The 24,387-nt window shown below is 30.0% G+C and overlaps 3 protein-coding genes and 1 non-coding gene across 4 annotated transcripts; 3 read left to right on the top strand and 1 right to left on the bottom strand.

Annotated features, from left to right (window-relative positions):
- Nucleotides 1-9,840: 9,840 nt before the first annotated feature.
- On the top strand, nucleotides 9,841-11,340 carry LOC148202067 (protein RADIALIS-like 4). Its single transcript, XM_088108382.1, has 2 exons — nucleotides 9,841-10,301; nucleotides 11,158-11,340. Exons 1-2 carry the CDS (start codon nucleotides 10,021-10,023, stop codon nucleotides 11,183-11,185), a joined length of 309 nt encoding a protein of 102 aa, XP_087964508.1. The 5' UTR covers nucleotides 9,841-10,020; the 3' UTR covers nucleotides 11,186-11,340.
- Nucleotides 11,341-15,050: 3,710 nt separating this feature from the next.
- On the bottom strand, nucleotides 15,051-16,029 carry LOC148202066 (uncharacterized). Its single transcript, XM_088110108.1, has 2 exons — nucleotides 15,871-16,029; nucleotides 15,051-15,619 (listed from the first exon to the last, which is right to left on the bottom strand). The coding sequence occupies exons 1-2, from the start codon at nucleotides 15,955-15,957 to the stop codon at nucleotides 15,206-15,208; spliced, it is 501 nt and encodes a 166-aa protein (XP_087966234.1). The 5' UTR covers nucleotides 15,958-16,029; the 3' UTR covers nucleotides 15,051-15,205.
- A 4,637-nt stretch (nucleotides 16,030-20,666) lies between these two features.
- TRNAQ-CUG (transfer RNA glutamine (anticodon CUG)) lies at nucleotides 20,667-20,738 on the top strand. Its single transcript has one exon. It is a non-coding gene; the product is annotated as a tRNA-Gln (tRNA).
- A 76-nt stretch (nucleotides 20,739-20,814) lies between these two features.
- On the top strand, nucleotides 20,815-24,367 carry LOC124847501 (transcription termination factor MTERF2, chloroplastic). The gene is given in 7 exon segments (XM_047325009.2): nucleotides 20,815-21,634; nucleotides 21,963-22,150; nucleotides 22,153-22,370; nucleotides 22,580-22,795; nucleotides 23,007-23,114; nucleotides 23,261-23,535; nucleotides 23,628-24,367. Coding segments are annotated over 7 exon segments (1,905 nt in total). The 5' UTR covers nucleotides 20,815-20,966; the 3' UTR covers nucleotides 23,860-24,367.
- Nucleotides 24,368-24,387: the final 20 nt, after the last annotated feature.

The raw sequence follows: 24,387 nt of genomic DNA, 5'->3' as shown, positions 1-24,387 counted from the left end.
CTTGAGTTAGTTCATATTTGCTCCATGATATACAAAAGAATTATCGAAAAATAAACTAAATTGATATTTTTTCTAAGAATTAATAGCAAAAAATACTGATGAAAACTTTTTCAAAGCAACAAAATTATGTAAAACAATTCTACAAGTTACAAAAATTATGAATAGATAATTTATAAACTAATTTAAGTAAAAAATTTATTTAAAGAAAATAGAAAAATACCATACTTTAACTATTTTTAATGAATAATTAGTATTTACATATCAATTTATTATCACATTACATTTTTAATTTTTAATAGAAAATAATTAGTATTTTTAATTTATTATCACATTACATATCAATTTATTATCACATTACATATCACATTACTATCATTCGAAATACTAATTGTATTAATGATATGTAAAACTATCATTAATACAATCATTAATTTATTATCACATTACCTTTAACTATTTTTAATGAATAATTTAAATAAATTGATATGTAAATACTAATACTTTTTTGCATCAGTAATATAAATTTTTTTAAAATTTAGATTAAATACTTTCAACAAATTAACTCATAAACATATAATTTTTTAGATTTTTTTCTTCTTCTTATGAATGGAAGTTGAAAATGTTGAAGTAAGTCTTATCCGTTTTATTTTTATTAGTGAAAATATATATACTATGGACACGTTCGCTTTTTTAATAATAATAAAAATAAGATAAATATTAATAAAATTTATTATAACATTATTATTTATTTATTTAATATATAAATTTTTATAATAAATAGTTGTTTTAATTTAAAAATAAATAAATTAAAAAAAACAGTTAAATCTATTAAAATAAAATTAGAAAATTAATTATTTTAATTTAAAAAATATTACTTATTCCTTATATAATGTACATTAAACGAATATAATAGCATCTGCATACGAGCTTGCCTGTAACCATTACATTCTATTCTATTCTCCATCTTTTTTCCTTTGGACCCATTACACATGGAATATATAAAATGAACAATGCCCACCAATTCAAACACCATAATATAGTTGCTGCCAACTGTGAGTAAACTAGTATCTTTACTTTTTTAAAAAATAAAATATATTTATCAATATATAATAAGAATTTCATATAACGGTATATTTTAAATTAAATGATAATTTTATTATTATTTTTATTGTAAAAATGTATCTAAATTATTTATATATATTTTTAGTAGAATGTCATTTCTTATATAATTGACAGAGCATTAAGCGGTAGTTTTTACCGTTGAGCGTCAATTTGTGTCGTTGAAAAAGACCCCTGAAAGTGTAGTGTTAAGTGATTCTCCTTATTATTGAGTGATAGTATGTGGTGTGTTCTAATATATTATGTGCTTCATATTTTTGTTTTACTTGTTAATATTATTGATGTTCGTGATTATAAGGGAAGCTATATAATTGATAATGTAAAGGTTGTAGTATATATATATATATATATATATATATATATATATATATATATAGTTGTTATGATGTAAAGGGAATTCTATGGGTGAAATTCTAATGTAGTGTTTCTTTAATGTAATGTATGGATTCAAGTAAGGATATGTCTTGACACTTTAATAATCATTCATACTCACAGAATAAAACGCATTGACAATGACTTTACATAGCATTGGAGGCCACCAAGTGCATATCTAGTGAATTTGATATCAACCATGTATCTAGATAATTGAGTGTAGAATGTTTGTAATGTGTTTCATTCTTCATGACTAGTTGAATTATATGCCTATATTTGAAATATGTTTTACTTGCTATAAGTATGTTCTTTTTATACATTGGCTTACTCTCTCTCGTGTTTATGCTTCGTGTGTTTTGTTGTTATTATTTTGCAATGATAATCAATATTTGGTGTGAATAGATGAGAAAATAATCATTGATCTTAAAATGAAGACAATGATGTGGCTATCTAGTTTTAGATTAGTTTTAGATTAGTTTTTGATTTTTTCATTCCTTCTTGAAAAATTATGTTATTCTAATTTTTTTTGTATGAAATGTTTTAGATTGTATATGAATTTATTTTAGTTACAACATTACGTTACGAAAAAAATTGTAATCAAGTAATTTTATACACTATTTATGTTTATTTGATAGCAAATATATAATATCTTATATCATAATTTAACACTATTCATTGGAATATTACATATCTTACTTGCATGAGTTAATAATTTACTCACCTCATTGTCTTCGTATTAGTAAATAAATTATGAATGTTAAATTTGTTAAATAAAAAAGAAATAGATTGTGATCACCATGAAACAAGTTTACCCTAATTTAAATTTTTTTAGTAAATTTTTATATTATTTCTGTTATATTTTTTAAGATGTATTATTTTAATATTATAAATATTTCAAAATCGATTTATTTTAAAGACAGTACAATAAAAATAATTAATAAAAAAAATCTTCATTCATGAGAGGAAACATGAAATTGGATCACCTTGAAGTATTAACATCTCATAGAAGATGCCAATGGACTTACCTGTGAATTTTTTTTATTGAAAATTGGATTTTTGACAATATGTCAAGTTGCTCCAATATCACATTAGATTTTATTCAGATTGGGAAACACCAAGAAAAGATCAAATGTAGCTTACACATAATGTTTGTCATTATTAATTAAGCGTCTAAAATACAAGCTTAGATTATTCATGTTACGTATATCCAACCCAAAAATATTAAAACAAATTGAATTTGAAGTTTAGATTAATTTAATGGGATCAAATTTATATTAAGATTGACTTCCTAAATTAACTTCCGGAAGGTGTGTAATTTTGGAAAAGAGATACAGAAAGGAGGGTACACAGTAAATCTAGGGATATAAATATAAACTCCCATCTTGTGATGAGTGGTGAAGTTGTTCATGGACAGAAAAAGTCTGGGCTTAGACCCAATTTTTTATGGGCCTGGAAACCATGTCTGGCCCACTAAAACAAATGAAGCTATAACAAAGATTCTTTTCATCAAGCAGTAATTATAAGAAAACATTGAATCCTATGAAGCTGTGCCAATACCATGTCTCTAAAATTCAGTTTTTTTCTTTTACTGCTATGGCTTTCATTCAATATTTTAAAGAAAAGTGATGTTAAAGACATTGAATTAAAATTGATTATTATTTATATTAACTTTTGTAAATAGCATATTTTAATTGGAACAATAAAAAAAGGGGGGAAAATGTTAGCTTTGTAGTGTAGAATCAATCCCTGCCCCTTGCATTGAAGTGTCAACACCTATTGTTTGCACCAAAATCAAGTGGCACGACTGAACTTTCATGTCTCAACCTTCGCATCTTCTGGAAAAGCACCATATCTCGAGGAATCAATTTGAACCTTCGATACATTATCAAACCTTCACACTTTTCTATATCTTTTTATTTCACACCCACCTCCTTCCTCTTTTTTCACTATCTTAGTTTCAAATTCGGATTCTTTACTACATTGTTTATGTTCTTGTCTTATTCTTTTATTATTTCTTCAAAATATATTAAAAAGTTATAATATATTAGAATAAGTGCATTTTGAAAATACAACACATCAATTTAAAGATAATACAGATTTAATATATAAATGTTCTTATTCTATCCGATAAACAAACTAAACAACATGATTAAGTCTCTTTATAATAAGCAATTCGAACTTACATCTATTAGACAATATTCTTACATCATAACTAATATAAACAATTAGTTTGATTATTATATATATTTAAAGTAAATATTATTCGGAAACATAAGTTTATTGTCTATATTTATCTCATGAATATATTATTATTTTTCAAATAATACTTACTTAATAATAATTCATTCTCATTATATTTATTAATATCTTAAACTCTTTAAGTAATTATTAGAGAGTCTTTCAAAGATTGATCTTTCTCTCTAAGCAGCGAAGAATTTTATTCTGACCAACAAGAATTCTCAAGTCACCATTAAAATCTTACCATCTATCGATAAGTTCATGTTCAAAATTCAAATAAAATTAGAATAAATTTATAAGTATAAGTTATACTTAAAATCTATTATATTATATTTGAAATGATATATTTAAATATTATTTTACATGTTAATTTTATAAGTTTGTGTTACGTTTAAAATATATTTTTTAAAATAACATCAAAATAAACTAAAATTTATTATTTATTAGATGGACTGTTAATTTCTAGTGTCACCGTTCATAAAACCAACTTCTCTTTACAAAAAACAATTTTAACCTATGAAGGAAAAGGTACGTGAACCAATATGATTCTAATTGGTTGGTTCCCAAAATTGAAAAACCTTTATCTACTTATCTCCATTACGCCCTCAAGGTATAAAGAACACCATCTCTCTTTTTCAATTGCTCTATCTCTTTAAGATTCTCTGAAATTTAGCTTGAGATTTCAGGGACCAGTGTGAGTGGTGAACTACAAAGTTCCTTTTTGTGACATTAAATACCCCAATAATCTTGGACCATGGCTTTTGCCTAGCAACGTAAACTCTCACGATTCACTTAACTCAACCTACATTCTACAAAAATTAGACCTTCAGGACCACTCTCTCCACTGTATTAGTGTATATAGTTCCATTAAAGGGAATTAATGATTCTTGGATATAACTTTTCCAAGGTTTACGTCACAAAAAGTGCTTCGTGGGTTGGCTATGACCAGAGGATTTAGAGAACACCAGAAAATAAAAGGTTAGTGAATTACCTTTTCTGACTCCTTCATCACCAAAACATTATGGTTATCTTTGTATAAAAGCTGCAACTTCCTTTTTGTTTGGCAAATTTCAATGTTTATTTACAAATTGTAATGCACAAAGGACAAAAAATGTTATATATCTTGATAGTAAAAGTGCTTATGAGTTAAAAACTATATATGTAAAATTGTGTTTGGATGAGTGTTAAAGGAAGAAGTTGTATGAAGCATGATGAATGCTGAGAATAGAATAGAGCAAGCCAAAAATATTTGAAGGCAAAAACACATAGCTGATGAGTCAGCTATGTGCTATGAAAGATACTATATAAGACTTAGTTCATTGAATTTGAATGGGTAATCTATTGCCATGCTGCATTTCAACAACTTTTGAAGGAATCCATCAATCTATTACATCTTCAATATTTTTCACATTTCTATTTGATTTAATACTTTATTCTTTATCCTCTTCTTTTCAACATTTTAAATGAATAACAGTTCACGAGTTACGTTTTAAAAACTAACTTGATTTTTTACGTCGCCAATAAACATTAAACACTCGAATTAATTTATTTTAATAGATAATATATTTTATTTTACAAAAAAATCCATACCTTTTTGTCTTCTTAACATTTTAATATATTGTTTTTGCATATGAACGTATTTTATGAAGTTTCTTTTCATTGAACAAACTCTTCATTACTCAATACTCTCTTTTCTAAATCTTCTTTTTCCTCTGTTTAATGGAGGTTGTTTGCAAAAGTTTTTTCAATGCTCAAGTTAATACCTGGTCCGAGATAGTCAAATTCATATTAATGTTAAAAGTGAAGTCAAAGTATGAATAAAATAATTTTCGTAAGTATATTTTGTTGATCATGGGTCCCTATTTGAATGGACCACAATTATGGACTCATTAGCCTAGAGGTCCAATGACCAACTTACTTGTGAGTAACACTACATGTTTTTTGGCTAAGTTATCCCACACGAGAGTGTTTTCAATAGACACAACGAGGTACTGGTAGGGGTACCCTAACTTAGTGAACAACTTGGTTGTCAAATAATAAACACAAGCTTTGGCGTGGGAAGCATAATACTCTGGTACCCGATATTCAATACCTCTAATGATAGTTGAACTTGCCCATTTAGCAGTAGAATCATCGATATTTAGGTAGGTGATCCATCTTTCATAAAGTACTTAGTAGTCGACCTATCAATTATACTAGTTATAGGTTACCTGACGTTATCATGTCATTGTTATCTTTGGCCATAACCCTACAAGTATAGTGGTGTACAATACGAGGTTGATATAATTGATAGGTCGACTACTGAGTTGCTCACTGAGTCAAGTATCACATACTGGTACCTCTTTGTGCCTGTTGGAGACACTCCCATGTTGGATAACTTAGCCAAAAACATGTGGAGTTGCCCACAAGTAAGTTGGTCATTGAACCTTTGGGCCAATTACCCCATAATTGTGGCTCATTCAGATGGAGATCCATGGTCAACGAAATATATCTATAAATATTATTTTAATCATACTTTGACTTCATTTTTTACATTAACTAAATTTGACTAGAATCTTTGACAAAAACACTAAGCATTGGAGAATCTTGTTTAGGTACCCTCTACTCACTAGAAGAAAAAAAAGACTTAGAGAATAAGTACTAGATAATGAAGAGTTTGCTGACTAAAAAAGATTTTGAACAACACATACATAACTTTCTAAGTTGATATTTCAAAGAATCATTTTTTTTTCTTGATTTAAAAAAGATGGGCTAGCATGCCCATCTCAATCCATTTTTTTCATACAAGTAAAGTTAAAATGAATTGTTTTCTTATTAAGAAAAAAAGTATACATGACTACATAGTCTTGTTTAATAGAAAAAATATTTTGAAACCTATAACTACAATTTAACAACTTACTTTAAGGATAAAATAGTTTCAACAAAAGTGAACTTCTACATTTAAAAAAATTGTCAATTGAGTGTAAAATTCTTTTTCTGGTGTCCTAATTAATACTAATGTTGTGTAAACAATCAAAAAAAATAAACAAGTAGATTTTAAGTCCCTCGTATACCTGCATAAATGATTTAAAATCTTCCAATTCGAATCGGTTGAGATACTTTCTGAATTAGAAATTAAACATTTTTTCACTGTTTTTAAATAATATTTTGAAAATTTAAAAAAATATATATTTAAAGTATCTTTAATCCTCTATGATATCATGAGATACAAAAGAATAATATCCTTTCACGTTACTGCATTACTCCATCGATTAACACGTACGTTATGCATTTTGCAGAATTGGGCTTAGTTTATAAAGAAAACCAAAGTGGAAGAGGGTAGAGATGTACGAGCTTATCCTGGTTATGGAGTAAGAAAACGGTACTTCACTGTTCCACCAATCAGACGACACACGATCCTTCAAACCCAACAAGAAAAAAGATATATGAAAACAGTAGAACCTATTTAAATCCTACCAAAACATGCAGAAAAAAACAATGTGGTATGGTGTTATCGTAGTACGGGTTTCAGGTAGCCTTACAACCTTTTGGAATGTTGCTCTGAGCAAAGGTTGGGAAAACCCAACTCTGATTATCTCACGAACTCAATGCAATAAAATAATTTTTGCTGAGACACGGAAATTTTAACTCTTTCCCCTTCTTGCCAGATTCTTCTCAGTCTTACAGATTACGTCAGTGATAAGTGATGACCACTGCTTTTTTAGATACCTGTGAATACTTATCTCTAACTCCAAATTTTTGAGTCTAACTTGGATGGAATACCCAAAACCCCATCAAGAAATCACCCTCTTCATCCAATAAACTTTCTTCATGCACACTGATTGCATCATTGCCAACTTTCAAATTTAACTATTTCTGCCACCTTGTCTTACATCATGTCATGCATTTGGAAGGGTGAAAAACTATTACTTTACTGTTAACATGTGGAGATTCATAAACCATATAAATGCTTGTAAATCTTATCGTATATAATATACAAGTGGGTGTAAATTTCATAAATCATCTTTCAATATTACATAAATGATCTCGTTTCTATAATTTTTGATGGTGTTTGATCTCAGTGTGACTTCAAAGCAAAAAGATTATCTTTTCAAATTTCGTACCGAAGGTAACATCATTCCACTGCTAAGCCGTACATATCATTTTTGGTTTTCTTGGACGAACGATGAGAATTGATTTTGTTTAGGAAAAGTAACTGTTGTGTAAAGGTCAAATTGTTTTAGATTCAAAGCTTCGGTTTGATTAGAAAGTGATAAAGGGTAGTTTTTCTTGAATTGAAAAATATACAGTCAGTTTTGCAGTAATATTCTTATCAAAACATAGATCACTTCAGTTAAAATCCATTTTACTCATATTTGGGATTTATATTTATGATTGAGATAAAGGTGGTCATTTGCAGTTACAAGATAATTATACTTTGATGCGCGTAATTTTTTTACTTTGTAATTTCTTATCTTTTATTTACTTTTTTTGAAAAACCAAAAGTTCATTTTTTTATATGATTATTTTATTTTTTGTTAAGTATATAAAATGAATGTGAACGTGTGTCATTCTATTATTACTCGATTTTTATTTTTCGTTATCTTTGTGTGCACTATGTTCAAAGTACGAAAGTTAAAATTTTCCATCAAGTTTAACCAATCAACATTTTATGTTTCAAACGTTGTTCTTCTGTCAATTTTATAATACTAGTAAATAGATGACAGAAAGGATTTTGTTAAAGTGTTAAAACGGAGGAGATTATCAGAATAAATACGGAATCAATCTGATGAGAACAAGACTGCAGCAACAAACTTAACATAGATAATCCCAAAGAGAATTACTTCTTTAGACTTACTGCAAGTACTTACATTTACTCAATAGATGGTATGTTGATAAAAAAAAATGACTAAATGACACATTTTCTTTTACTCATAATTTATTTTGATTAAAAAACAATAAATGATAACAAGAATCTCATCAAATAAGTCTCAAATTCTAACAAATTTTCAAATATTCAACCCACCTAACCTAAATTTGGAAACTTGGAACTGTTATAAAACATAGCAATGTTTTGTCGTAGTAATTTTCTATCAAATGCAAGTTAAAGGGAAAGTCAAATTAAACCTGGCAGTTCAACTAGTAAATTGACATATTAGAATGAAAAATATTTTTTTAATAATTTTTTTATAAATGACTACTTATATGATATACGAAATAATAAAATAATAACACGTAATTCATGGTAAAAAAATTATTAAAATATCGAGATCGTCTTATATTTAAAATATGTTATTTCTTACGGAAAATATTTGCAATACGCATACTAATGTACATAATCTAATACAGGATAGATCTTTATAAAAAGGGAATCACAAATAGACTCAACACAATTTAAACTCAGTCCATATAAAACATTGACATTATTTTCATCCCAACTTAAGGTTTAGATTCATTTGTTTTTATATATTACTTAACTTTTTCATTTTTATTTAGTATGTTGAATTTTGAATTATATAATCTCAAATTTTCTGGTGTTATTATCTCCATTGGACAGAAAGTAGAAAGAGTCGTGAAACTAATCAGAATCCTATTAAATTTTAAAAGGGTTTGTTATTAACAATTTTTCATCATATTTATTAAATGTTATGTTGGTTTTCTCAATCCTATGTTGCTTAATTATTCAGTGCGCTATTAGAAAGGTGTTGAATACAAAAACACTGCACTTTCAAATACATACAAATAAAGAGGTAACAGTGACCTTGGACTGAAATGAAAGTGAGATGAAACTCAAATTCAAACGGAACTAATAAAGAAAGTTTTATTGTATTTTATTCAGATACTTTAATTAATCAACATTAAGCTTTAAACAGAGCAAGATTATCTGTTACCTATAAGTTTAGTTAGGCTTTGATTTTGATTATAACAAGTTCATTAATGGTTGTATAGGATACAGAAAGTACAAAAGCTGTGTTGGGAAAATTCCTATGCATTAATAAGGTTCACAAAATGGTACCATAAGCTAAATCAAGTCTTCTTTTTGGAACCATATTCTTTTTAAACTGATTCCCTTCACTGAATGTGAGCTATGGCCAATAAAATCTTCTTGTACTGCATCATTTCGTGGTTCCAATGCGAACGGGTCACGAGACTTTGTAACTTTTGCTTACTCAGATTCCCTAATCAGCTATAACCCACTAGCTTCACCAATATATAAGCACAGCACCAGCTGCATATTCTCACACAAACTTGTTGTTCTTTTTTCTTTCATCGTTCATCTTTTCTCTCTCTTTTCCATCAAGTTTTTCACTCATGGCTTCAAGCTCTCTCAGCAAGCAAAAGCCTTCTGATTCCTCCTGGACTCCAAAGCAGAACAAGCTGTTTGAAAAAGCACTTGCAAAATATGACAAGGATACCCCTGATCGCTGGCAGAATGTGGCTGCAGCAGTTGGTGACAAATCCCCTGATGAAGTTAAGAAACACTATGAGATTCTCTTGGAGGATCTCAGACACATAGAGTCTGGCCGTGTTCCTCTCCCCAAATACAGGTCCACCGCAACCACCACCACCACCAATGTTGATGATGAAGACAAGTAATGCATCCAATTCCAAATCTCTCTTTTCAATCTTTTTCGTCTGCTCAATCATTTGCATGTCATTATCTAACAACTTTTCTCACATTAGCCTTCTTAGTTTTAATCCTTCTCATGCATGTTCCATTGTTTGTCCCTCTTGGGTTGACTACTCCAACAGCATCACAGAAATGGTTGCAAAACCATTTGATACTTCACAATCACTAGCCAGAATAAAAAGTAGCAGCCGATGATGATTTCTGGCATTGTTCTGCAATTGGGTCACTCTAATGCAAGAAAACAAAGAAGAAATCACAAACATTTCTTTTCCGTTTTCTTGTGCCATTGAACAGAATAATTACTTGTTATACACTCTAAGTTTTCAGGCTCAAATTTCTGAACTCAATTATCTAGCTACCTAACTAATGAAATTAGGTATAACTGCTTTCACCGTAGCTTTTTTATGTCAAAATATTATTTGAATCTGTGGTAGAAGCCTTGCAGTGATGGAAGCCAGATAGCAGAATTCTTGTGAACCGAATTTACTGTGCACAAAAAATTTGACTGTCTCTAGATTTAAGTGTTTGCGAAAAGTGATAGCTAAAGATTCCGTGGCAATAATCTTACCTTCCTTGATTGGAGAATATTATGCCACATTGCAATAGCTTCCAAATACTTGAACACTTGAACAGAACAAAAACAGTGATTAGTCTTTCTCAAATACACAACGTGGTCATTTTGTGACAGCAAATTGAGAGAGTAATGCCATAAGTCTTCTCTTGCATTCTGCAGTAATTTTTGTCGTGTTTTCCGTGTCATTTCGATATTTTCTAGGATGCACAAGTTTAATTTTATTTTAACTATTTTATTGTCTCAGGCTTCTGAAGTATCTTAAGCTGAATTGATGGAAAAAGATGATGTTCGTGGTATCCTCGGCTCTTCGCAGCATTTATGTGGTGTTCCTTAAATTTGCAGAAATATCTTTCTTTCTATGTCTTTCTACTTTGTTCTTCTGTGTTCTCTTTTCTACCATTGCAATTTAGATTGTTTCAATTTTCAATGAATTGTCCTGTTTCAGAAAACCATACCAGAATCTCAATCAGGATATTCTCGTACACCCTTTAAAAAGGATTAACAAATGTTGTTTTTTTATTATAATCACATTGAGATTATATAATTCATAACTGATCAGAAGAATAAAAATAAATAAACAAACTGTTTGAGTTTGTAAAGTTTATCAGAAAGAAGGTAAAAAGAGAAAAGTGAAAAGTAACTTGATTTTGCAGCTTAGTACAACAGTACCGAGCCCATTAATATTCCCTCGTATAAATCAAACTGAGTGCAACATTACCTAATCATCATGTGAAACATCTGTGTAGTCCAAGATTTAGATGACTTCAACTTGGATTTGAGCTTTTTTTGTCCTATTTTTCAAACAAATTATTCAATTTCCATTAGTTAAAATTGCATATTTTACAAGATAAATATAATAATAATAATAATAATAATTGACAAAACAAGTTGTATACGTTAAAATCTTTAAATATGTTTTCTGTTTAGTTTAAGGTTTTTTCTACTATTCACATCAAATAAGAAAAAAATGGGTCTAAGTAATATTGTCTTAATTTTCACTCATTTTTAATTAATTTGGGTAACTTTCTGTCCGTTCATGTTAGTAATTTATTTTTTTTAAGACTTAAAGATACCAAATCAATTTTTAAAACAACAATTGCAACTTGCAATTTCTTTTACAATATTTCAAATCTTGTTAGAAATTGGGATTTGGGTTTTTGATAGAAATTTGCTTATGGGATTAAAAAAAATTACTATTTATAAATATAGGTAATCCTTTTTTTTCCAAAAATAAAATTGCACATCAAACATATCAAGTCAGGAGAAGATTGACTATTTTCTAAAGTTATTCTGACACGTGGATTAGACACTTGACAAAATAAAAGGAAAACTATTATAATTATAATGTGGGTATACTTTTCTTCAATTTAAATTAATTTATTATATTTAAGGATATTATTTTAAAAAAATATATATATTAATGAAATGGTATCGTTTTAATTTTTTTTTAACTACTTTAGTTATTGAAGTACAATTAGTATTAGTTGATGAATTATATAAAAATATCTATAGTGTTGCACTTAAACTACCTATGAAAAGTTATGCATTTAATTTAACTATAAACATAAAATATTTAACCAGTAAAAATTAAGCCTTACATTTACAAAAGAGAAAGTTGAGTACGGAAAGATTGGAAATCAAGTGAGAAAAAAAAATATAGAAAATATATTTTAGACCTAAATGCTATATTTTTTATGAATGACTTTGGAAGAAGAATAAATTTTCAAACATGATCTTAATTTTGTAAACAAAAATACTTTGTATGAAATTTAAAAGAAAAATCCTAATGATTTATTTTTAAAACTCTTATAAGTTTTTTTGTGGTTTAATTTTTCATTTTATCCTATTTTTGAAGTTAATTTTAATATTGTTTCATTAATTCTTAAGTTTTCAGTCAAAACTCATTATTTTACACATAATAATCTAGCAACTTCCATGGAATTGACCAAATACCTCATTTAGAAAGTGATGACAGGAGAAACACGGTATGCTCAAATCAATGTTTGTTTAAGAATTATTTGACAGAAAAAAAGTGTTTCCATCTTGTTCAACATCTTTCAACAACACTCAATACACATGTCCTCCATATTCAAGTTCATTCTCCTAGCCATGAATGAACTTTCGAAAGTTTGTCATGTTGAGTTGTGCAAAGTTTGAATCATTTGCTGATTCATGTGTGACATGATCAAATTAGCAAAATTCAGCATCATGATGGCATATTTAACTTCAGCACTTGTTTGGCAGGATGCATTTGAAAACTATGTAGCAGACGCATCATAATCATAATTCATTTACATTGCAGTTACACAGAACACTTTCTCTTTAAGTGTTCTTAATCATGTGTAATTTAAACCTTGGTTACTTCTGAAAGTAGCTTATCATTACTTCGAAACTCTGTCTACACTCTCCTTGATTCCACTCATCCATTACATCATCATCATGGTTCAAACATTCAATATCAATCAAGAAAACATTGCAAAAGACTTGTTTCAGTTAGTGGAACAGTTACACAGTGGTGGTCAGCAAGGAAAACATCATCCTGAACTGGTACTTGGGGAACAATGTTCATACCAACTGTTCTCTGCTTTCAAAAAGTTTCATAGAAACTTTTGTAAAAGTACCAGCTTGTTCATTTTATGAGAACTTAAAATGATACACATGACAAGTCATTGAAATGTTTTCAATAAGAGCATGATTCGGTTGGTAAACTTGGGGGTGTTTGTTTATCAAAAAACCTTTAGCTATTGTTGATGAAGCCAAGACTACATCACAACTTTGGGTTCTCTTGTCCTTCCCATGAGGAAATTCCTTTGTAACTTATTGGCAAAGAAGGCATTTGATTATGAAAGAAACCTTATGTGCCAAATTTTCAAGTTTCTCTGACCATTTCTGCATTCATGTTGGTAGGCAGAAATTGATGATATTGAGAATAGTTTGATAGAAAAGAAAGTCTTTTGGATTAAATACCAATGAAGGTGTACCTCAACAAAAGATAAATTTTGTGACTTATGACATGGAGATGTTTAATCCCAAATTCTAATAAATACTACAGCAAAGTGTAACCATGTATTTTTAATGTACATATATGTTCAGAATTTTTTCTTCCTTATTTGAGCTATATCTCTTCTGCAGTATTGTTGAGAATTCAGTGAGATTACTATATGCATTGTTCTTGTTATAAGTTAATATTTTATAATGTCTGGTAGACTATACATAAATATCATAGATAACTTTTTTATATAATCTATTCAAGACATCTAATTTAAATATAAATAATAAATTATGTTAAAACATATTTCTTTGTTTATAATATTTGGTATAAATGTAAATCAATACCAAATATTATAAAAATGGTAAATACATAATTTAAAAATTTAACAAGAAATAAAACATTATCGGATGTCATTAAGAAAATCATGTTAAATCATATTTCTATGTTTATGTAAATCTAAATCAATACCAAATATTATAAAAATGATTTCTTAAAAAATTAAACATAAACATTTCCAACTATCATAAAGAAAAACAGAAACAAATAATAAAATACCTGGACATAGAAAATAAATATCTTTAAACTATAATCAAAATCATCTGTAAATTCATAATCGGAAGAAAAATGCCTTTTTATATAGCTTAGTAAAATGAAAAGAAATAACTCAAGTGATGTGGGACAAAATTTTAGCGTTTTAATTACTTAGACATGTATAGTCATACTAGATCTGCTCACATTAAATTTAATTGTTCAAATTAAAATATTTTACATTTTAATTAATTATTTAGAAATTCAAGTTGAAATTATTGATTTAAAAGACTGTTACTGAAAAGAGTCAGAGATAATTTTATTTGAATGATTAATATATACATGAAAATAGTAGAAATATACTACTCAATTGTCTTCTTAAAATCATTATGCAACATTTGTTACTCACTATTAAACCGCTACTAATAACAATATTATATTTACATAATGGTCTCGGTTCTTTATATGTCGACTGCATATAAGTAGTTTATTGATTTTCAAAGCAATAACGCTTGTGTAAGGCCTAAAGATTAACATCTATTTATTTCAAGATTATATCTTGTTTCGCTTAATATAAAAAAAATTAGTAAAACAACTTAGCTGACAGAAATTAACACTGGGAGTCAATACTTTAATTTCATTCAGAAGAACTGTAAACAACCAGATATAAAGGTCAAAACCACGAACAACACCACTACAAACATCAACACGCAAAACAGAACACCTAATTTCAATCGACTTAATCATAAACCCTATTCTACAACATCAAGACCTAGTTCCAGCTACCGTCTCCTCCATCACCGCCACGAGAGCGGGATCCACCATCACCATAACTACGATCTCTACCACCGCCATAACCACCTCCTCCACCATAACCACCGCTATTACGGCTGTACCCTCCTTCACGCCGGCCACCATATCCACCGCCGCCACCGCCACCGTAGCCGCCACCCCCACCGTATCCTCCTCCACCACGATTGTATCCACCACCGCCGCCATATCCGCCACCTCCACGGCCACCGCCTCCTCCGCCAGAACCACGAGACTGAGCTTCATTCACTGTGATGTTACGACCGTCAAGATTCTGACCGTTCATTCCTTGGATCGCGTCTCTCATGGCCTGCTCCGAAGAAAAAGTCACGAATCCGAAGCCCCTAGACCTTCCAGTCTCACGATCATTGATAATCTGCAAAATGAAACACAATGAAAAATCAGATCTAAGAAAAAAAACGAAAACAAAACCGAATAGAACCCGATCGATCTTCGCCTTTGATTAAAGGATGAAGATGAACGTACCTATTGGCGTGAGTAAAAAAAGAATCATATAGTAACACAAGTATCATAGATCAAGTAACGCAAAAAATATCAGATCACAGATCAGAACGGGATCGACAAATTCCGAATCCGGATCAGATGCGGTGCCTGCGACAAACAGACCTTCGATTCAAGGACTTCGCCGTATACAGAGAAGGCTTTCTCCAAGGAATCACTGTCGGTGGCCCATGCTAGCCACCGATGAAACATCTGAACTCAACATCAGCTGCAGCCATGGAAAATATTATAAACCCTAGAAATTTGAGATTATTGTGAAGAGATAAGAGTTGCACGATGAAATGGTGAACCCCAAGGGATTGTTTTATAGCAGCTGGACTGTTAACCAGGGTTACAGGTTATGAGTTGAACCTAGACCAGGGTTACAGCTAAATCAATCATGGTTCAAATTAGGTCATCACAAATTTTGGGCCCAATTTTTTATTCATTTCTTTCTTGGGCATTGCTACTCCTACCCCACCCTTTCCCAATCCCTATAAATTATTCCTACACCCAATTTTTTTCCAAAAACCACTATCTCAATATTTTTAACCAGAATTGTGCTTGGAGTGAGCTCTTTCGTGTTTCTTTAGCCAAAATCACGCGTCTTGTATTGTTTTACAAAAAGAGGGGTTGGATCATAACCACAGTATCCATATTTTCTCTAGTTCCCACAACATAATTGTTTACAATAATTGGATCATAAAAAAATATCAAGTGAAAACAAAAATATATTTTTACACACATAAATATTTTTAAATTTATTTGATATTATTTTTTCTTTTTATTTTAAAAATATCAAAATTTATTTTTTATAATTATTTTATTTTTATAATGTATATCAAAAATGAACTTAAATGAACATGTAAACGAATCTTATCTTATTATTATTTTTATAAAAATTTAAGTGATAAAAAAAGTCAATTTATAAATACTTTAATTTTTAGAAAATCTTATTTTATTCATGGAAGATATGTTAAGTAGGTCTCAAATATTTTAAATTTTAAAATTCATTTATTATATAATTAAATATCTTTTAGTTTTAAAACTTCTTAAATTTAAGATTTCGTCATATCATATTATACTATATATTCTAATAAGATTATTTTTATATATAAAATCTGAGTATTAATATCCGTACCTTCAAAAATCCATATATTTCATTCCATTTAGATTAATTTACGTTATAACATTGAAATCGTGTCTCAAAATAAGATATTTCGTTATTGAGTTTCAAAGATAAAAATCTTTAATAATTAAATTCGTATTTATTTATCTATTTTACTTAGTTTTTTAAAATGACCCAGATAGGTAAATTTATTAGAAAATTGTGCCCATTTGCCAAGCACAATTTTAGAATTCATCATTAACAATGTTGTTTTATAATTAAATTTAATTAAAATTTAGTAAAAGAAAAAATGTTTAAGAAATTTAACTCCTAAATAAAGTGTGTGATCCTCACAACGAGATCGGATATCGTCTAAGTGTTCATTTGTTAGAATATCGAATATCGTCTAAGTGATTATCACAACGAGATCTTTAAGTCTAATCCATTAGTTTTTACAAAAAAAAAATGATTTATATTATTTTTCTTTAGTTTGTTTTCTTCTCCCTTACATCAGTATCATATGTGGTTACGTGTATCATTTAGATCTTGTATACGACTATTAATGATCCTAACGGTATATTTTGATTTTGTGTCATTGGATTAATTTTTAGTCTAAATTGAGGTTTTGATAGATGAATTTTTAGAGGAAGAGCTTCAGAATATAACTAATGTTTGATGTAGTTTTTTAGATCATTTTAAACTTATCTAGAACCTTATTAATCATAAATCTAATGTTCTGATGGTAAGTAATTAATATGTGTAGTTTTAGGTTACTTTCACTCTATTTTAGGGGTTTTTAACAGGTGAAATCTTAAAGGAATGTTTTTTAAGTAAATTTATTGTTTGGTGTTTACCTTGAGGTTATTTAGGACTTAGTTGGCTAGTTAATGCATTGAAAAATCTTGTTTAAAGCATTAGAATTCTTATTCTTGAGCTGTGAGTTGTAGGTTGATCGATTGAACCTTGATTACTCACTAAATCACCAAACTGGTATTTAATTTAAGTTATATACCTGTTTCTGAATCATTTTGAGTGTCTACATTTCCATCTTGATCATTTGGATAGGTACTACTGGGGACAACCAAATCTAGTTTCGAGTTTGCCATCATATGTTATAGTAATGAGTGGTCAGTATGACACTCGGTGTTGCCAAAATAGCAAGCCACTGAGCTTCAAAGCGTTGAGCGCTCATTTTTTATGCTGAACGCAACTTTTCCAATGGAGTTCAAGTGTTGGGCAAAGGGATATCTTGCCCAGTGAGTGCAGCGTTGGGCGCTAGGATGCTATCATTGGGCGTCATGTGTACAATTTTGGTTTATGTCTTGTTTTCTCTTATTCCTTGCTAGGTTTAAGTTGTATCGGTACTTTGATGCTTGTTTGGTATTATATATTGAACTGTGTGATGTATGACCAGGATGAGTATGTATTGATCAAATGCATGGTAGATAAACGTAATTTCACGACTCTTATGTTAGAATGACATCTCCCCAAAGTGAAAAAGGGATATTGTGGTGAAGAAGAGGAGTAAGAGCACTTTCAACAAAGTGTCAATTTTTTCTTTTGACAACACCATTCTGATAGAGTGTGTGAGAGCAAGATGTTTGAAGGAGGATACCTTGCGAACTTAAAAAAGACTAAAATTGGGAAGACATATATTCACGAGTATTGTCAGGGCATAAAATTTTAATAGAGATACCAAATTGATTTTGAATTTTGATTGAGAAACCTTGTAATATAAAAAAAATATCAAAACAAATTTTCATTAAGAAACCAAGTACATCAGGATAAATCGTCAATGAAAATAATAAAGTAAGAAAAATCCAAAGTAGAACATACACAAAATATCATAGAACTGAAGCAAAAGATGAAAAAACACGTTTATTAACTCGAGTACCATATTTATGATGAGTGTGTTTTCCTAACTGTCAAAACTAATGTTAAAAAGACGAATTGTGAGACAAATTGAAAAATATGAGACACTTATTGACAAGATTAAGCTGATCTAAACATTTATGTCAAAGAGTTTGAGATGTAGTAAAGATACAAACAACTGATTGTGACAAATTAATATAAAAATAATTGTTTGTTCCATGATTTTAAACAAAAACAAAATTATTACCATAAAAGACAAAATAATTTTTAGTGAGGGTGAACTTGGAGAGATTAAATTAAAATAACAATCCAAAATAAAAAAGCATAAAATTTAAAATAAGAAGAAAGTCGTGTTTGACCATTAACTTTTATTTGAAAAAATCCAAATAGATCAATTAAAAAATTAATATTAAATCCAAGTTGTTTTCTTATATACTAAAGAAAAAGACTTTTAATAAGTATTTTACAAAATTAGATACTTGAAAAATTAAAGTCACCATGTAAAAATTATAAAATAGAAGAATATAGAAACTCGTATTCAAAATTGGAAGAAGAGATGAGATATGCCTGTCTTGATATTTTTATTGGTACATGAAATTTCAAGTGCACAAAATGTTAATTAGAGAATTCCTAAATCCCATGTCCTTTTTCTTCTTTTCATTCTCGATCTTCTTTCTCTCTTACTTTTATACTTTTTCTTCTTCATGATGTACCTTCTGTTTAATTTTCTGAAATAATCTCTCTTCTTTTTGTCAAAATCAAATTATATATTTATGTAATAATAAATAATAAAACAGTATTGATTGATAATTTTTTTTGAATAAGTGTTTTTGTTTTCTTAAATTGATGGATTTATTTCCTTTGACTTTTTATATGCATAATTTATTACAAAAAAATATTACTAATTTGACTTAATTTTAAAAATAGTTTTTCAGGTAATTTTATTAAAAAAGAAAAAATAAATTTAACAATGATACTCTAAATAAAAACATTCCTATGACAAACCTCTATTATAATATATATATATATATATATATATATATATATATATATATATATATTAATTAGTATTTTAAATAAAAATGAATAAACAATTAAAATATTAATTTATTGAGTTCTAGAGAATGTTTTTCTTATATCTCTAAATATCAACTTTCAAAGAATTTATGTTGAGGTGTAAATTGGGAAACAAATTGAAGGCATGAAGATGACGTATGCTGTAAAGGACTATCATCATGGGACCCATCATCACATGATGATGATGCTGTTGTCGAGACAAATCAAAATATCACACATCGCTATCACAAAATATCTCATGTTTGAAACTACGTTTTTATCCTTGTACATCAAATTTAAAACTGCAGATTATGCTAATTTATACTTTCAATGTCACATTTTATTTATAACCATTAATACTTTATTTTTATTGTTTAATATAAATCTACATAAGTAATCTTAATTTTGGAAAAATAGTCTTCTACTTTAGACATGCTTCATTTAGGTTAGGTCTAATTTTGTATTATTATTTTTTAGAGAAATTGGCCTTAATAAAATTGTTACTATACTTGATTATTTTTAAAAGGGAGAAGTGTATTAGTATACTTGTTTTTAGCCCTGGACTTTATTAAGATGTGCAACAGTCAGTGTTTATGATAAACAAATGTCCATCTAAAAAATATATATAATTGTATATTATTTTTTATATTAAAAGCCTACTCGTGGTTAAAATATATTACGGTCCTGGTTGATTTTTTTAATTAAAAAAAACATTTGTGATTAAATATTTTTTGACAAAATGTAAATAAAAACTTAAATTAAAAAAAAAAAACTAAAATTAGTATATTAATAAAGAGCGAAAATATAAACACTCTTTAGGATAAAATTATATTTGTTAATAATTTATAAAGATGAATAATATAATAATATCATGATTTATCAATAAGGTCCTATGGTCTAGTGGTTAGGACATTGGACTCTGAATCCAGTAACCCGAGTTCAAATCTCGGTAGGACCTTATCTCAATTTTTTTTTTATTTTTGTGTTTTTCTTCTTTTGAAACAGATGATCTTAAAAACAAAAGGATAATTTTTGACAAAAAGCTCAGTCAGTGTTCTTCCTTAACCAGTGCTTCTAACCAAATAAGAGTGATAACTGTTACCTCTTATCCATTGTTGATTGCACCTCCATCTTCACATTGAGTTCTTTTGTGCCGGATCGACCAAATAAGAAGAAAAATCAATAGATGTTTGTTTCTTGTCAAAAATACAACCCCTACTTTCCCTGTTCCTCGTTTCCACTGCACAACCCAACAACAACATGCACCATTTTCAATTGCCAAAACCCAAAGGAGCATCACTCCATTCTCCGGAAGCACAATTCCAAATCCACTGCCTATCTCCTTCAGCATCTCGCTCTCAAAGATGGGGTACCCATTTCCACTTCCATTCCCAAACCCAGCGAGCTTCTAGACCCAATGCCCCACGATGAGAAAGTGAAGGTTTTGGAGCTTTCCCTCGTCAGAAAAAGGACCCCTCAGTTTCCCGGTTCCATCTACGCTCAATCTCCCGGCGACCCTGATGTGGGTTCTTCTCTGCCCCCTATCCGCACTCTCTTTCAATCAGGTGTGGACTTTGATGATAAAGATGAGAAGGAAGAGGAGGAGGAGGAGATGATTATGCGCGCTCTCGAGATTCGAAGAAAGGTCACCGAAGAGGTTTTCAAAGAAGCCATGCGGAAGGGAAAGTTTGGAATCACCTACTCTACTAATTTGATTGGCAGGTTATCCGGTTTTCTGGATCATATCATGATTGAAGCTGCTAACTTGAAAAGATTGCCCGGGTTTTCAAACTCCTCCTTCAATTTACGCGCCAAAACTGTTATTGACGACTCTAAAGTTGTGCCACTTATTAGGTGAGAACTGAGGTTGACAAGTTGTTCGTAAGCTGTTTGTTCTGTTGTCTGTGTGAAACCAAATGGGGTAATGAAAGTTCTAAACTTCGGTAACCGTGACAATGCTGTCACGAACTTTGGTGCTGTGGGAAATTGCAGACAAAATGCGGCCAATGTGGCTGCAATTGTAGTGGTGATACGATTGTAGTTACTCCAAAAAACCTTGATGCTAAATTGCTGGCAAGGATAGTTTTTTAAAACCTTGGGGATGATCATCCTTATTAGTTATTTCTTTCGAGTGTTTTCAGTGTGAGATTTCAAATTCAAAAGGTTGTGCTTGATTGTGCAGATGGTTGAAGCACAATGCACTGTCATATCCTCGGATAGCGAAGGTCATTTTGATGTCAAGAGGAAAACCTGAGGCCATAAGAAGTTTTGTCATGTGGTTGAAATCGGTACGTGTGAAAGGTGAGTTTCTCGGTGTTGTAATGTTGAAGGCCGGAGATAATATTTTGCAGCGCAGACATGAGGAGCTGGATGGATTGTTCAATATTTGGAGTCCAATGGAGTTAGGAGGGATTGGATAGGTTATGTCATTAGTCGTTGTCCTCAGTTATTGTCTTACAGCTTAGAAGAAGTGAAGATTCGTGCTCATTTCTTCCTAGATATGGGTTTAAATGAGAAGGATTTTGGGACAATGGTTTTTGATTTTCCTAAAGTTCTTGGTTACTATTCTCTGGAAGAAATGAATGAAAAGGTACATTAGATTTTAGCATACTGTAAAGTAATAAAGCTGTCTTGCAATGCATCCTCACCGTCTTCTTTCATGCTTTGTTAGTTTATTTAGTTTTAGTATCATCCAAATAAAACACAAAGGAAGTTTAAAGGTTTATGTATAAAGTTTACTTTGATGTGCAAGTTGATGGTTGTTTGATGTCCAGTGGGAACCTTCTAATGTGTTTTCAGGTTAATTACTTAAAAGAATTTGGGCTTCAACTTGAGGATGTGGGCAAATTGCTTGCATTTAGGCCACAATTGATGGCGTGTAGTATCGAGGAACATTGGAAGCCTCTTGTAAAGTATCTGTATTATTATGGGATCACTCGAGATGGCATGAAGAGGATGCTTATCATTAAACCAATGGTGTTTTGTGCTAACTTGGAGAAGACTATTGTTCCAAAGGTATGCAAACACTCCTTTTTATTTGTTTCTGTTATCAGTTGGGTGGTTTTTTAGATTAAGGTGGCAGCTGGTACGATTTTGTAGTGCTACTTTGTACATAGGATTGGTTTTGCTGTCATTATTAAAGTTTAGTAGATTAAAAAGTAAAGTTTCCAATGATTTTTGTATTGTTTCTTGAGGACAATGAGACATTTGTTATTTTATTGTCAAGGTAAATTTTTTTGAGGACATAGGGGTTCACAATGAAGGGATTGGCAGCATGCTTGTGAAGTTTCCACCTCTACTCACTTACAGCCTGCACAAGAAAATTAGACCAGTGGTTTGTTGTTTTCTTCAGCAACCATGTTAGTTCCTTCATGTAAAGACATTGCTGCATGAACATGATAAGCTAATCGCCATAATTAAATGTGTGGCTCTTCTAGAAACATTAATTGAATATGTTGCTGAAATGTGAACATTGTATAGGTTATATTCTTGATGACCAAAGCTGGAGTCACGGAGAAAGATATTGGCAAGGTTATGGCTCTTGGACCTGAGCTCTTGGGATGCAATATAGTACATAAGCTTGATGTGAATGTAAAATATTTTTTATCTCTTGGCATACGTCTTCGGCAATTGGGTGAGATGATTGCTGATTTCCCGTTGCTCCTCCGATACAATCCAGATGTCCTTCGTCCCAAGTATATTTATCTGCGAAAATCCATGGTCAGGCCTTTGGAAGATGTCATTGAGTTTCCAAGGTATCACATAATTATATTTAACCTGAAGTAGATTATTTGAAAAAAAATCGTGTTTGATTCTTACTCCTTTTTTTTACCCTTGCCATTGTCAGGTTTTTCAGTTATTCTCTTGAGGGTCGAATTATCCCAAGGCACAAGGTTCTAGTGGAGAACCATATTAATATTAAGCTGAGATATATGTTGGCTAGCACTGACGAAGAATTCCACAAAATGGTTAAGGACTTGATTGGAAAGCGCAGAAGATTTGAATCTGCTGTCACGAATGAGGGTACTACCCATCCCCAATCTGTTATCACTGAAGATATTTCTACACCTCAGGCATAAGAAAAATTGATGGCTCTGCAGAAAATAGAATGGTGTTGAATTTTAGAAATTAAAGCTGTATATAGTAACTTTAGTCCCTTAACTTCAATAGTCTGAGAAGTGATTGTCATATAATCATAATTTTTCTTCACAGAGAAGAAGGTGCTAAATGACATGATAACATTTGGTTTAAACTGAGTGCAGAAAAATGTTGATGACTTAGTGGGCGAGAATGAGCTCCTACGTCTTTAAAAAGAAAAAGAAGCCTGCAATTTGGCAAGCGCTGTCTCGCATGAAAATATAGAATTTCTGCAGAGTGAGGCTATGACACTACCTCCAATTGAGAAGACCTGTGTACAGTTTGCAATTATTCGTCAGGATGGTTTGAGTATTTTTTTTATCAGCAAAGTTACGATGGTTTGAGGTATATGCTTTTACACAAAAAAAATTATAGAAATTATTCAAATAGTTTTTATTGGACAATGTGTTCAATTGGTAAATAAGCAAAAGCAAACCACTTGTAGTGATACGCCCTGTCGTTGCAATGTA

Source organism: Vigna umbellata, chromosome 3, assembly GCF_029865625.1.
Source record: "Vigna umbellata cultivar VRB3 chromosome 3, Vumbellata_1.0, whole genome shotgun sequence".
Taxonomy (NCBI): Eukaryota; Viridiplantae; Streptophyta; class Magnoliopsida; order Fabales; family Fabaceae; genus Vigna; species Vigna umbellata.
Note: the sequence above shows the minus strand (reverse complement) of the source record. Positions and strands in the feature narration are given on the sequence as shown.